This window comes from Bidens hawaiensis, unplaced genomic scaffold, assembly GCF_021521415.1.
Source record: "Bidens hawaiensis isolate Kalapana, Puna unplaced genomic scaffold, B.hawaiensis_p1.1 tig00056898_1, whole genome shotgun sequence".
Classification (NCBI taxonomy): domain Eukaryota; kingdom Viridiplantae; phylum Streptophyta; class Magnoliopsida; order Asterales; family Asteraceae; genus Bidens; species Bidens hawaiensis.
In genome coordinates this window covers 1-14,964 of record NW_027506374.1, presented here as the reverse complement: position 1 = coordinate 14,964, position 14,964 = coordinate 1, and the positions used below count along the sequence as shown (strand labels likewise).

At 33.7% G+C, this 14,964-nt stretch overlaps 2 protein-coding genes across 3 annotated transcripts; both read right to left on the bottom strand.

Moving 5' to 3' along the window:
* Window positions 1-1,199: 1,199 nt before the first annotated feature.
* LOC143617672 (thylakoid lumenal protein TL20.3, chloroplastic-like) lies at window positions 1,200-4,403 on the bottom strand. The gene is made up of 7 exons (XM_077090154.1): window positions 4,287-4,403; window positions 4,018-4,198; window positions 3,902-3,931; window positions 2,860-2,966; window positions 2,644-2,678; window positions 2,378-2,506; window positions 1,200-1,479 (listed from the first exon to the last, which is right to left on the bottom strand). Exons 1-7 carry the CDS (start codon window positions 4,393-4,395, stop codon window positions 1,288-1,290), a joined length of 783 nt encoding a protein of 260 aa, XP_076946269.1. The 5' UTR covers window positions 4,396-4,403; the 3' UTR covers window positions 1,200-1,287.
* Window positions 4,404-8,199: 3,796 nt separating this feature from the next.
* On the bottom strand, window positions 8,200-11,556 carry LOC143617676 (putative trehalose-phosphate phosphatase F). Of its 2 annotated transcripts, none has more exons than XM_077090158.1 (10): window positions 11,457-11,556; window positions 10,906-11,371; window positions 10,689-10,829; window positions 9,926-10,123; window positions 9,690-9,848; window positions 9,520-9,597; window positions 9,366-9,435; window positions 8,689-8,759; window positions 8,512-8,604; window positions 8,200-8,408 (listed from the first exon to the last, which is right to left on the bottom strand). In XM_077090158.1, exons 2-10 carry the CDS (start codon window positions 11,194-11,196, stop codon window positions 8,352-8,354), a joined length of 1,158 nt encoding a protein of 385 aa, XP_076946273.1. In that variant the 5' UTR covers window positions 11,197-11,371; window positions 11,457-11,556; the 3' UTR covers window positions 8,200-8,351. The 2 variants fall into 2 exon arrangements, with proteins under 2 accessions (XP_076946273.1, XP_076946274.1); XM_077090159.1 differs by lacking the exon at window positions 11,457-11,556 and having other exon boundaries at window positions 10,906-11,201; window positions 11,278-11,362.
* Between the last annotated feature and the right edge of the window lie 3,408 nt (window positions 11,557-14,964).

Sequence of the window (14,964 nt, the reverse complement as noted above, 5' to 3'; positions counted from 1 at the left end):
GGTCACCGGTAGATCCCTGATCCTCCGTTCAGCTGGTGATTTTAGTGTAACAAGTATCGTGTCATTTTAGTATAACTTAATTCACTTAAGATTAAAAAAAAGAAATAAGAATAAACATTGTAATGAGATAAGAAGGGTGAAGTATGCGCACACTTATTCAAGACTATTATGATTTTATTTTACCTAGGAACCTCTATGGTTCTATGAAGCGAACCCCTAAACCATCATAGGGGATTCCAAGGAGCATCGCCTCTTGGTGAGGTCAAAGGGGCAATGATAACCCCCTGGAATTTGTTTCTTATATGCATGGCCGATAAAAATTGAGTTGCATGGAAATGTTCCTTCGAACGCTAACTAAGATAAGTAGCAACTAGGATCATCAATGGCAAATAGATTATCAGTGATAAAGTTACTGATATTAACATGATAAAGTTTCCATTATATATCAATCAATCAATCAATCATGCCCAGTAAAATCCCACCGACAGCAAAGCTATAAGTAGGGTCTGGGGAGGGTGGGATGTAGGCACACCGTACCTCTATCCAAAGGAATAGAGAGGTGGCTTCCAGAGAGACCCTCGGCTCTAAGTACATGTGAATGAAGCAAAATAAAGGAAATCAAAGTTTAACAGTTATATAAAAACTACTACTAATTATAATAATATTAATATTAAGATCACAGTTTAACAGCTATTTAAAAGCTAATAATAATAATATATGTAAGGGAAATACCATTATGGTATGTGACCTAAATAAGTTAAGTCTAAGCCCTAAGGTATTCAATTCTCTCTAAAAATCCTTAACTTTAATTCTACTTCTCCACGAATTCCTATCCTCAACCATGTTTTCGGAGAGGTTTAGGTCTATCAAATCATGCCTAAAGTTTCCATTAGAGATTTGTAATTGCTATTATTGATTAACTTGCAAAATTTATAACCACCGACTGTAATCTTTTATGATGAGTTGCAACACTTCAACCTAATCCTTGATTTGCTTAAACCCACAAAATTAGAGCTTTGTTTTTCACGGGAAACGTACACATTCTCATTCTTTGTAGAACTGTCTTATACATGATTCACAATATCCATCTTAGGTGATCTAGTGTGATTTGACTTCCTTGGTCTAACTTGGTAGCTAGCCACCTTCAGATGCTAGTCTTATAGGGCTTAAGAAGGTAATATAATATACTGATCATCATTTATAAGTTACAACATCCATGTGTATGCATTTGTAATTTGTGTTGAATATTATTAATATACATGATATTTTAGTGAAGTAATTGATTAATTACTTCACATCACAGAGTCCAGAGGCATCATCGCAAAATCCATCACGATCTAGAAGTTTTGGTGGTGGAGCACTTAACAATGGGGAAGAAGGGCTACCGTAGGCATTACGCCTGCTGTTTCCACACCCTAAACTTGTTCGTGTGCTAACTCCTGTTGTTGGATTTGTTCCACTTGCATACTTGCAAAGAGCCTACAAGTATCCAAAGATTACTTGAAACCGTGACATAGTGAGAGAATCAAAACTTTTCAACATGAGTCACGATAAACTTTTTTTAGGTTCGAGTCAACTAATTTACTCTATAGAAAATTTAAAGGTCAAAGTGTCAAACTACATGAAATATACAAACGTTGAATACTAAAGTCAACGAGCCCAGGAAACTCATATGAATGGCCATTTTGACCAACATTTTTATAAACATAACCACCAAATTAAATTATATCATGTATACTAAGGTGTGAGTTTCTGGCATGACACAAACCTAACACGAAATTTGCGGGTTTGCGTTAGTCTAAACTCTAAATGGTTTTGGTCGGCTACTGGTCGATCCTGCAAACACATTTACTTAAACTGGTTGTTTTCGTGTTAACATGACGGGTTCACGGTTTGACCCCTTTAACTCACTAACTTAATTTTTCAGTCTTTCTAAAATGTGTTTTATATAATAAGTTAAACCATTTTAGCAACTTTAATGACAAATTAAGAACTTTAAAAATAAATTGCCATAGTTTAAGCGCATTGCTTCTAAAATATAAAATAATATAAATTTAGAATTTCGGAGTATTGATATGTAAAAGAAGTTAAATATAACTTCTTTTCAGGTTAAACGAGCCCAATTCAGGTTCAAGTCGTGTTCCGGTTCGACCTGTCAACCCGCAAACATGCACCGATTAGAAGCCCAAAGGTATTACGTATACCCATAATCATAATCACCCGACCCTCTAGTTCCACCCATGAAGTCAAATAATCAGATGTATCAAAATATTAATCCAAAGAAATAAACTATGTCAAATAATTGCAACTATCGAAGTATTAGATTTGCTTATAATGACAATTATAAATTAATCACATAATCAGTTTGAGAATTGACCTGTTTTTGAGGAAGATCCAAAACAGCATCACTAAAGTCAGCACCTTCAATAACAGCGCGTCCAAGATCACTACGGGTGAGAACTGTTCTTACAAGGATGGCATTTGTGAGATTTGCTTCATTTAAGACCTAGTGCCACAACCAGAAACCAGAAATAAAAAGAATATTAGACAAACCAAGGTTTATACAATATAAATGTTTGTGATTGTATTTGAAGTTTTATAGAAATATAATTTCATGCTGCCAAAGTATAGGCAGGGGGTTACCATGCGATCCATCAGCGTATCACTCAAATCCGCCCTTGTAGCAAACATGATCAAGACTTTAATTAGATATCATGGAGTACACGAGTTTTTGTCTAATAGGCTGATTTTAATTATTCATTTGTTAGAATTACTAATGATATAACTTTTGTTTGAAATTTGTTTCTTGAAAACAATATTGATATATCAAACTGTTTTGAGGGATGAAGTTTTTCTTACCTGTAAAATTTGCTTTGTAGGCTACTGCTTTCTCAAGATATGCACCATTGAACGTTGACCCGCTAAAATCCGATTCTCTCATATCAGCAGATGTGAAATTTGCTCTCCTGTGACATACATTTTCTTCAAGTAAGCATAAACAAAAGATTAAAAAGAAATTCTTCTTTTTTATGAAAGAAACTGAATGAAAATTCAGCAAATTATTTGCCAAATTGGCTTGTTTACTTCATAGCCATTCCAACCTCCATAAATTCTTTTTGAAAAAAAAAAAACAATCATGTGTCAAATTGGCTTGTTTTATGATCAATAGAAAATTCATATTTCATAGTCATATCAACCTCCATAAATTTTTCCTTTTTAATGAAAAATCAGCCAATTATGTGTCTAATGGGCTTGTTTTATGCTCAATAGAAAATTCACACTTCATAGCCATTGCAACCTCCATAAACTCTTCTTTTTGAACAAAATATCAGCCAATCATGTGCCGGACTGGCTTGTTTTATGCTCAATAGAAAATTCATACTTCATAGCCATTCCAACCTCCACAAATTCTTCTTTTTGAAAATAAAATATCAGCCAATTATGTGCCAAATGTGCCAAATGGGCTTGTTTTTTGCTCAATAGAAAATTCACACTTCATAGTCATATCAACCTCCATAAATTCTTCTTGTTGAACAAAAAATCAGCCAATTATGTGCCAAATGGGCTTGTTTTTTGCTCAATAGAAAATTCACACTTCATAGCCATATAAACCTCCATAAATTTTTCTTTTTTAATGAAAAATCAGCCAATTATTTGCCAAATTTGCGTGTTTTACGCTCAATAGAAAATTCAGCCATTTTAACCATTAGAAATCCTTCTTTTAAAATAAAAATACAGCCAACTGTTTGCCAAATTGGCTGTTTTAAGCTCAACTAACAGTCATTTCAACAAACAAATGACATTACATCTTCTTCTTAATCTTTCTTATCTCTAATTATTTAACATCATCACAGAACTTAAATATTCAATGTACAAACAATCCCCAAATTCAACAAATTACCTGAAATTCTCATTAACATGAACTGCTTTCCTGAAAAGAAAACCACACACATTTCAATTAACCATTCACTCAATCAAAATAACACATTTCATACTAACAACTTTCAAAGCTCTAACCTAAGGTCAGCCGAACCGAACTGAGCAGCGGATCCGATACCGAACTCACCACGAACATCCGCCTCAAACTTATTAAGATCGGCCAAAGCAGACATATCGGAACTGAACGTAATCACGGCAGCTGCCAATGCAGTGGACACCAGAGCCTTCCAGTTCTTCGGCTTCGAACGGTTGGTATTATCTGAAAAATCACACCTGAAGATCAATCAAGCATGCTTTCAACAATTGAGATTCAGTTTCGTTTAGGAAGAAGAATTGAATTGGAATACCTTTGGTAGAGATCGAATTGTGTGGATTTAAACGGCATGTTATGGATTTTGATGGAGGATTGTGTGTTAGGGTTTTGATTGGTAGTGATGAAGCTGAAGTGAGCGCCATTATCTGTTGTGTGTACGGACCTACGGATGATGGAGGTGTAACAGAAATGGATTAGGGCAGCGTGAGAAGCACGTGATACCGCCGGCATAAATTTCATTGGGGTCGGTTAAGTTTGTTATGGTACCGGTGCTAAACTAAAAATTGAATTTGTAACCGACAAGAATAGTATTGGTAGATGTATAACTTATGATTAAAAGTGACACGAATTCAATCTGTTAGATTTGTAACGGTACTGAAACCAAACTAAATGAATAACTTCATCCGGTTAGCATATGTATAAAAGGGTAAATCTAATAGAATAGGAACCAACTTTCAAAAGTGTTTCAATTAGGTCACTACTGCATCTTTTTCCCAAATCGGGTTATTAATCTTCATATCAAGTCTCACAGATTTTTTTGTGCGTCAAGAAAGAAATGAAGGATAAGATGCGGGGGTCTGAATTTGCGATATATGAAATTAAATTTAAAAAAATTAAAAAAACGTTAATTATATTAAAATTTATAAATGAAAATAAAATTTACGTCGCCACTTAGCGTCAACATAAAAAAAAGATAAAAGGATTTACTTTGTGAAACAAAAAAGCAAAAATCTAAAAAAAACATGTTAAAACCTTTAATTTAATTAAACATGAAAGTTGAGTAACTTAATTGAAACATTTTTTAAAGTTGATTACTATTATATGAAGTTGTCCTAATATAAATTAAAAAACACAAAAGAAAGTATTAAAAATTTGAATTGTGTTACTTCTAGATACAAGTATACTATATTTATAGGCAGTAAAAGAGTAGCTTACAAATTGTGAGACTCAGTTTGATTACATGTAACTTTTCAGTTTAAACTATTTACAAATTTTTGAAAAACATAAGAGTGTAGTTTAGGAGACAATATTTGATGTTCTCAAAAGGTTCAAATCTCTCGTTGTTACAATATGTCTTATGGTTGGTTTGTTTCGGTTGCTCGTCCGAGCGTTGATACTTTTCAACTAAAATAATTGTTAATGTTAATCAATAATTTTCGAATGATACGGATATTTGATTCAATCTTTAACGATAGACTTAGGTGTTCTTAATTTGAATTTAAATTTGCTACGGTTTCAAATCATCCATGTGCTTTGTGGTGCATTTGCCAAATTTCATCAACCTTAATTCTTGTGTTATGGATGAAAATGAAGAAAGTATCAACATCCGCATCAGTCTTAACTTTAGTTTTAGCAGTTCTTGATTGTGATATGAAAATAATCTTATTTAGAAAGAAGCATATAAGCTGAGCATTTAATTCATCTAAGTTATGCATACAAATCACATATGACAAACACGTGATTTGCCTTGAATCATGGCTTCATTCTACTAAAGCTTTTAAAGAGTCGGTCTCAAGGAACTAATTACTCGTTTGCACTCCTAAGTTGATTAAGTCAACACAAACTTTGAATGGGGCCACTGATGGTTGGGTAAAAGTTAGTTATTTACATATATTAATTAATTTATTTTAGTTAAATAAATGAACGAACATTGGTACTTCAAGCATTGTTATGTGTTTTCAGGAACTTGGAAGTTATGGAGCTTAACGAGGGTATTTACAGGCTTGGAATGAAGGCTTAGAAGTGAAAGATTGGAAGTGCACGCATTACGAGGCATTAAAGTGAATTAAAGGATTTTTCTGCTGAAAAGTGCATCTTCGCGATACGCGAAGTTGCAGGAACAGAGCCCGACTATTTTGTCCTTCGCGATACGCGAAGAAGCAAGCCAGAACATCTTCGCAATACGCGAAGATGCTCAAAGTCCGCAAAAATTAGGGTTTGCTTTATATAAACCCCTTAACCTCCCTATTCGGATTATTACGACTTCCAGAGGCAAAAGAGGCTGCTTAGGACGATTTTCCACCATTCCAAGGCTTCCGGTTCATCTCGGGTTTGCATGTTCATCAAGATAAGTCATTTAATCGATATGTCGATCTCGGCTATCCCGTGTTCGTTCTAGGCTAGGTTTTTGTGTATTTTAACTTCTGACCAGATTCATATGCTTAATGTTTATGAGCTTGATTGAGTTATTGCCTTAGTCTTGCTTAATTCTTAATTGATTATTTAAGCAATTTGTGTTTGGGATTATTAATTAATACCTCACTTGTTTGGTTGTGTTCATTAACATTTAGGGTTTAAGCTCTTGTGTCATTGGACTAGTTATCATCAAATATTGTATCTTAATTGGTTTTAACAAACATAAGTTGGTAATTAGGTAAACCGAGTTCAATTGTGTCATCAATTCGGTTAGGGTATCGTTTGGCATCATAATCAAACTACTAGGTTTAGTAATTATTGCGTAATCAAGATAATTGAATCTGGGATTAAGTTGAAATATCACATTAACCGAACCTAGAATGAATGCTTTTTATTAATATTGTTTACAAAGTTTTCTAAGTAATTGTTTAGTTTTAATTAATCTTTTTTAAAAACCACTTGACGTCGTCTGTCCGCCTTAGTTAATAATTAATTTAGTAATATTAAATTAGCACTTTCCTTGAGTTCCAGTGGAGACGACCTTACTTACCCGTACTTATTATAGGTATTTAAGTATTTTTAATTGATTGTTTGACTAGACCGCGACAGCCTACGTCAAAATGACGCCGTTGCCGGGGACGTATTGTTATATCGTTTCTCAGTTTGCATAAACATGTGTGTTGGAGTGTTGGGTATTGTTTGATAATTCACAAGTACACATGGCTTTTTTAGTTTGGAAATCTTCTTAGTGTGTATTAAATTAATACACATGATTTATAAAGAACAAGAAAATATAATAAAACTTACGTATTTTCTATTAGAAATTTTAAATGGAATATAAACTGTTTAGATTTGTTTAAATACAAAATAAGCAAGTAGATAAAAGAATATGAATCGACATATTGTAAATAATTTTTTAAACAAGTGATTTTAACATGTCATATTATAATATCAAAAAGCATGTGGACTTTTATTATTTAAATCTCAAAGAATATAATTTGTTGAGAATTGAGATTATTCTAGACGAAGTACTTAACTCGATTTTAAATAGCACAACTTGTGCTTAAAATGTCATGTGAACTAGATATTTTTAGCAACTAAGGTTATCTAATTTATATTTTTATTTAAAATTAAGATTTATATGATGTATATATATATATATTTCGTTACCTCATGCTCCTAATTAAAAAAATGAACACAAACACTCAATTAAAAAAATGAATATCTCAATATAAGCTATGAAAGTCGTCATTCTAAAAAAAAATATAAGTTAGTTATGAATCTAACAAAACTTTTGCTCGATATTTTACTAAAACATGATAACATATCGATCATGTACAACTTCTCACTGTTACCAATATTCATATTCAAAACATAATTCAATAAAAAGAAAAGAAATTAATTTTGTCAAAACTAAACCACTCATTATATTTGTTTTATGGCAATCAATGACGACAACACAATCAGTGAACACAATGGTGATGGCGATGGAGTTAAGACAGCGATGGAATTAAGACACCTAGTTACCCGTAGGTTGTTGCGTGGACTCAAATGAACAAATCAAACAAACATAAAATCATCCTAATAGCCCACTTCTCGAAGATTATGTCATAACTCACGATTTTGCATTACTAATTGAATTTATGCCTTATTTAAACTTTTAAAATTAAAAGACTAAACGTAATTGTTGCACTAATCCAAACAAGATATAACTTAGTCAAAATCAATAGAAACATATCCATAACATAGTCAAAATACAAGGAGAACTCCAAAAGCAAGAACATAACTAAGGTCTATAGACCAAACCACATAAATACATAAAAACCGAAATCGCTTTCACGACTCGTAATCAACTTAAAAGAACATAAGCGCGAGCATGCATTACTAGAAAACAAGCCTGCAGTTCCCACTTATTCTCCAAACCCCATATCTTAACATATTAACCCATATTCAAACACCCTCTTTACTCCTTATCTACTTCTTCCTTCCATTTCACCAAACTCTTAAGAAACTCCGAAACCTGAAACAAAAATTCAAGTAAATAAATATAAAGCGTAAAACAAAGCCCGGTCAAGAAGTTGACTAAAAAGTCAAAATGGGTCAAACAAGTACAATAACCGAACCTCCAAAGTGTCGCGTAGAGATAAAAAGGCTTTGCTTTCTTTGGGTATAGAAGATACCAAAATCCCGTATCCACGGTTTGATTCTCTCAAAACCTAGACGTTCAAGGTCAACCATAAAGTCAAAACAGTAATTTGAAATGAATTATGTTTAAACATCTGTTATATAATTGAGTGTACCTTGAATGCATCCTCATCTGTTCTGTCATCCCCGAGATAAATCGGAAGCACGTCATCACTATTGCTTAGCCCTGTTTATATATTATATTTAGTTAAGTTTTGTGTTGTATCTAGCTCGTTTAACCCCGTTTAAAAATATGGCCGACCAGTTGACCCGTTTAACCCACTTTTGACAGCCCACCAGCTCAACTAATACATTTACAGCTTGATATATGGGTTAAACGGATCATGTTGTCATTTAGCCCATTTAATAAACGGACCACCTTTGGGTTGACCGGTTTACCCATTTAACTAAACAGGTCGGCCTTTTAAACCCATTTAACTAAACCAATCGTCCTTTTTAGCCCGTTTAACTAGACAGGTTTAACTCGTTTTAACTTAACAGGTCGGCCTATTTAACTCGTTTTAACTAACCATGTCAACCTGTTAACCCATTTAAAACATTATTATAGCCCAACAAACCAACTAATACGTTTCCAACATCAAATAAACTGGCTAGACGGTCGTGTCTCGGTTACACAACTTTAAGTGTGCATGAGTCAGGATTAAAACTTGACACGAATAAAAATACGGGTCCTGTTCAGGTTAAACGATTCAACCCGACACAATTCACAGCCGTATATTTGACTTAGCTAAAAAACAGCTTGAGATACAAATAAACTAAAACTAGCGCATACCAAGAGATTCAAGAAGGAACTCAACAGCTTTTCCTTTATCCCAATCAATTACAGGACGGACCTCTAAAACCTGTTAACAATCATAATCACAAACGTTTATTTTCTTTTACAGCATCGAACCTTACTGGACACACAAGTAATCTACAACGCATACCTTCCGTCCATGAGTTAGTTTCAACCGAGGATAACCTTTCAACACATCATGAACATGTTGTGCAACCGTAGGCCAACTCTGCAATCAGTTTAATAATAATTAAACTGCCATTATTCATTAACCATAAACCAAACCATCATAAACTTTTTAATATTATTAAACGCGCTAACCTTTTCTTCTACGTTACGGTAATGTACAGAGGTACAAAATTTGTGATTTTCAACTTTTGCACCGGGAATATCCTTAGTAACATCAACAAGGGTTCTAAAAACCTCATCAATCATTGGTATAAATTCTCTAGCAGGCTGGAACAAGTTTACTTCCTTTCCCTATATAATATTTAATGAATTTGAGTAAAAGTGTATTATTTTATTAAAAAGAGGAATTTAAATGATGCAATTAGTACCTGTTTGTCAGTAGATCTGATGTAACTTGAATGGTGAATAGATGATGTGTCCTGAAGAGGGAACATAATGTCCATACCGTGACTACCAGCGTAATAGAGTTCGTTAAGTCCGACTAACTCGTGAACCTTATCACGGCTTCTTCCGCTAATCATTGTTGTCGGAAAATACTCAGCAACACTTTTTACGGCAGATCGCATCTGGAAAATATATGACGTTTTCAATTTTTGATATATATGTTTTTGGCAGGCTGTGTTTGGGTTAACGGATTGTTTTTAAGTTGACATCCGTTTAGCACATCCATTACAACCCACCAACCCAATGAAAAATTGAAAACATTTATAATTAAATAATTACCTATCAACCTGCTTGACATATTTCAAACAGGTCGTCTTCGAGTTACATGATTAGAAGTCTGACCGGGTTATTATTGATGTTTTTGCACAAGTAACTAACCGGATCGTGTTTACTTAAATGGGTAGTTTTCAGGTTGAGATATTTATCTAATTTAATTAATTAAAGAACTCAAACCACCAACCCAATAAAAATATTTACAACTTGATTACTGCCCATCAACCTGTTTGACAGATTCGGTTAATCGGGCCAGATCAGGTTGGAGAATTCGACATGCTAATCTGAAATCCGTCAACCTTTTACAAGTTTGACACCTCTACAACTACTATTGTGCCACCCCCCTTGAAGGTTTTGTTACATTTAAAGATAAATAAAGTGTGTCTAACATTATTAAGTAATTTAAATGCTTACATCAGCAGACATAAACGCACGATCCGGGTCATCCACAATCGGCGAGAGTGTACCGTCATAGTCTAGGAAGATCACTACCTTCTTACCCTTTGCATGACTAACAATATGCTCAAACGAGTTAAGAGCCGACGGGTACTTCACCTGAAACATTAAGCATACATATACATGTTACATACTTATACACTACTAGAGATTTTTTTTTAACTATTAAGCATACCATCCAAGCATTATAAACTACATCACTGTCATCAGATGCACTTTCCACCCCAAAATCTTTAACTATTTTCTTACGAGGAGGCGATGAAGAATGCATCGCATCAAGCCAACCGTTGGATCGAACATCATCAAGCTTTATGGGCTTCTTTCTTGGAGCTGTTAAAATACTTGATGAGAATGAAGGGCCTGATTGTGAATAAGGCAGCATACTTGAATGAATCCCTAATCTAGATTTGTTTATAATCGCAGGATCGGTAAGAACAGGTGAACCATTTTTTGGCTTCAAATCCATATGATGATGATGATGATTATTATTATTATTATATAAATAATAACAAAATCAAAACAAAATATTAGATTTGAATCACTTTTTACCCAACCCTTTTATCGATAAAAAACCACCTCTTCAACGTTTTCTTGTCACTCGTGTTGGTAGAGCTTTCCATTAAACACAAGCTTCCTGAAATCTGCAATGCAGAATTCATATTATATAATTGGGAATTTTGTTACAATAAATTTTAAAAAAGTTAATGAAATTGGAACTTGACATACATCATTTTCAGAGGTGAAGCATTAAATAAGGAATATGTTTGCTCTTCAAACTCCAGGGACTTCAATTGTACTCCTTCCTGAGAGACAAATACAATAGGGAAAGTATTTATATTTATATTACTAAAACATGAATATTTAACATCATAATACAGTTAACCAGAAAACAATGTTACAATTATTACATTGAGCACAAAGTTAGTGCTTCAGAAAGTAAAAGTTGGGTTTAATAGCATCAGAACAATGAAAGGAACTGAATATGGAAGTACTTTAAACTAAATAAGATGTCATAATCCAATCATTACCTATAAAATTCATATGCTTTGCATATAAACTGGCTACATAATGATGTACCAAGTACCAACTCCAAATTTCTTTATTTTTATACATTTTAGATCAATAAAAGTCCAATCTTTGGGCTTTGTATAATATATATACTTCAAAGTAAAATTAGATGCAAGTTCAAGATATTATTCTTTCAAATTCTTAGTATTTTATGATGATAAAAAGATTCCCAAGTGGGTTCAAAATATGAGTCATGTGAAAGGATATTATCTTTCATTACAAACTAAAAAACTTCAAGATTATATAAAAAAAAGGAGATATTTTTAATCACAAAACCATGTACCCTCTTTGCTTCAAAAGAATAAGATTTTGCTTAACTTCAATTTCAAAATTCTTCAAAACAATAGAGAGAGAATACAACAGAACTGTCTTGATCTAGAAACCTTATCCAGAAGACAACCTTAATAAAAGAGTTTTAAGAATTAATAATTAGAATTAAAGACATGTTTTGTACTTTAAATATTGTGTTAGAAGTGGATCCAAAGATTCCATTAATAATATAAACAACAGTCTGCTCAGCTAAAAGATCCACATCCAGCGCCTTGTTTTAGAAGTTTATTCAATTAAACATGATATAACTAACCAGAAAACAATTGTTAAAGCTTGAAACAATACTTTTTTTAATTGTTTCACATAAGAATTAACTACCAAACACTTTAATGTTAAACAGTGTCTTCACACTTGTCACATGACCCTGATGTGGACCCTATAAAGTAGGAAACCTGTAATTTCTTCATGGATCTACTGTGCTATCATATGTGAGTTGAAACTTGAAAAGACAATTAATAATTACAATAATAATTATTATTATTATTATAGTCACATAACCTCCATAAAAAGAACACCTCCTTGTTAAAATATAGAAAAGAAACAACAGTATGACTCAGTTATCACCATGTTCTTTCTCTTGATGTGACTTCACAACTACCATAACCAGCAACCATCATGCTCTCAATATGTTGAAATACCATTTAAATCAAATTTACTTGTCTATTCAATATTCATTATCATTACTAATATTATTATTGTTATAAAACAACATCAACAATTATTATGCAGCGCATACATAATACGAGTTACAAATCAATTAGTTGCAACTAGAAGTTTTGAAAATATTATTATTATTATAAAACAACATCATTAAGACACGCGCAAGAGATTTCAGTAACTGCCAATATATACCGCAACCGACAAACCGTACGTCTTGATAATCAGACGTTCAAATCACGGCTATTCATTACAGTTGCAGATCTCGATCAGAATCCATTCTCAACAGATAGATATAATAATATATAATAATAATATAATAACTAACGACGATGATTAAAGTGGAGATGAAATAGCGATAACAATGCACAGCGTAACGATTTGTGATTAATGAATATATATGAGAAATGAAATTAGGTTGAGGGTATACCTGAATGATAGAGGAATAGGATGATGAATTTAGGAAATAAGGAATAGAGTGGGTTAGAAAGAAATTAGGGAGAGAGAGAGGGAGGTGGAGGTGGGTATTTATAGAGTTTGATACACCAAACACGACGACGTGCTAAACAAGGCAACCACCTCTCCTCCCCTCAATTTGTTATTATTATTCTAGAACCAAACCTATATAAACCAATTGTGTTTTTTATTTTTTTAAATTGGATTTCGTAAAAATGTAACGGGTAGACCAGGGTCAAATCTTGACATGTCGAAAAATGTATGGCGTTGGTGGTATGTGGTTATTCAAGAAAAATAAAACATCTCTTCCGTTTAATGTTTAATTTTGTTATTCTAGAAGAATGTCTATAAGAGGCATCTATAACATTAAACCATTTCAAATTTTTCTCAAAAAATCATATTTTCTTTCACAACAAGCCTCATAAATATTAAATGTATGTGTGTGTGAGATAGAGAGAGGAGGGGTGCCAAATCATAGTTTGAGAGAGGGGGGGGGGGGGGGGTGCCACATCACCCATCTATTGTAGGTTTTCAGAACCAGACTTCCCACTCAAGAACTACAATCCACAACAAGAAGGTTTGTGTCCTTCGTCTGCCCATTGCCACCTAGATCCAAAGCTAGGGAATCTAAGCTTTGTTGTGGATGCTCAAGGAACCACAAAAAACACTAAAAAAACGAATGTTTAGTCAGCTGGCACTTCCATTTTTTAAAAAACATCAAAAACACATTCAGTAAGAAATCCAAAAACAACTAAAAACACCCATTCAATAACAAATTTTCTTTTTTAGTCAACACCCAATCCCCACACATGAGCCCATCACCTCCAAAAGAGTCATTTTTCTTGTTCTGTGAAAGAACTTCTTTGAAAAACGCTTTCTAAAAATGTTACTCGCAATAGACAACTAAGATTAGGTGGACAAACTTAAAAAATAAATGTCACAAAAATCCCTTATTATGAATGCTCTAAACAAATTGTGTTTTTTTCATCATTGAATTTGGTAATGTCATGATAAATGAAGGATGCTTAAATCGAGATTAGTCATGTTAGAGGGCTAAGAACACCAATGGGTATTTGCTTGTTTAGCATCACATATGGGATACACAATGTCACGCATTGTGTATTGAGATGTTCCTTTACTCGACAATGTTGTTAGGGGTGCTAGTGTTTATATATCTATAGTTGCCTCTTAGTCTTATATATGTGTTTTCCTTTTACAGAAAGGTGGATTTTAGATCCATATAATAGACATGTAAGATTAATATTTATTGATATCTTATATGGAGTTCATGATTATTTATCTGAATATAAAAGATTTTTGACTTAAATAATATCTGAAGAGGTAGGTCCCAGCAGAGCCCAGTTGGACCCGCAAGACTCACCTTGAACGAGGGACGTCTGCGCGGTTGGACCCGCAAGACCTCACCTAAACAGGGACGTCTGCGCGGTTGGACCCGCCAAGACTCACCACGAAGAGAGACGTCTGCGCAGTTGAACTCGCAAGACTCACCTTAAAGAGGGATGTCTGCGCAAAAGACCAACTGGATCCGCAGGACCAACCATGCTCAGAAGACGTGACGTCCTTACGCGCAGTACGCAAGCTGTTCCCGCAGGAAAAGCCTCCCAATGGTGACGTACTCCGCCTGTTCCCGCAGCTACGGATACTAGCCATCAGGGAAGGCTACCCGCACAGCAAGGCTACACGCACAAGGCACTAACTCTCA

Coding starts and splice junctions, on each gene's coding strand:
- LOC143617676 (XM_077090159.1), bottom strand. CDS start 11,350: ATGGAAAGCTCTACCAACACGAGTGACAAGAAAACGTTGAAGAGGTGG. Junction 9,849..9,925: donor TCAGATCTACTGACAAACAG/GTACTAATTGCA, acceptor AATATTATATAG/GGAAAGGAAGTAAACTTGTT. Junction 8,409..8,511: donor CTCTACGCGACACTTTGGAG/GTTCGGTTATTG, acceptor TTTTTGTTTCAG/GTTTCGGAGTTTCTTAAGAG.
- LOC143617672 (XM_077090154.1), bottom strand. CDS start 4,395: ATGGCGCTCACTTCAGCTTCATCACTACCAATCAAAACCCTAACACAC. Junction 4,199..4,286: donor CAATTCGATCTCTACCAAAG/GTATTCCAATTC, acceptor GTGATTTTTCAG/ATAATACCAACCGTTCGAAG. Junction 2,679..2,859: donor CTACAAAGCAAATTTTACAG/GTAAGAAAAACT, acceptor TGTTTGCTACAA/GGGCGGATTTGAGTGATACG.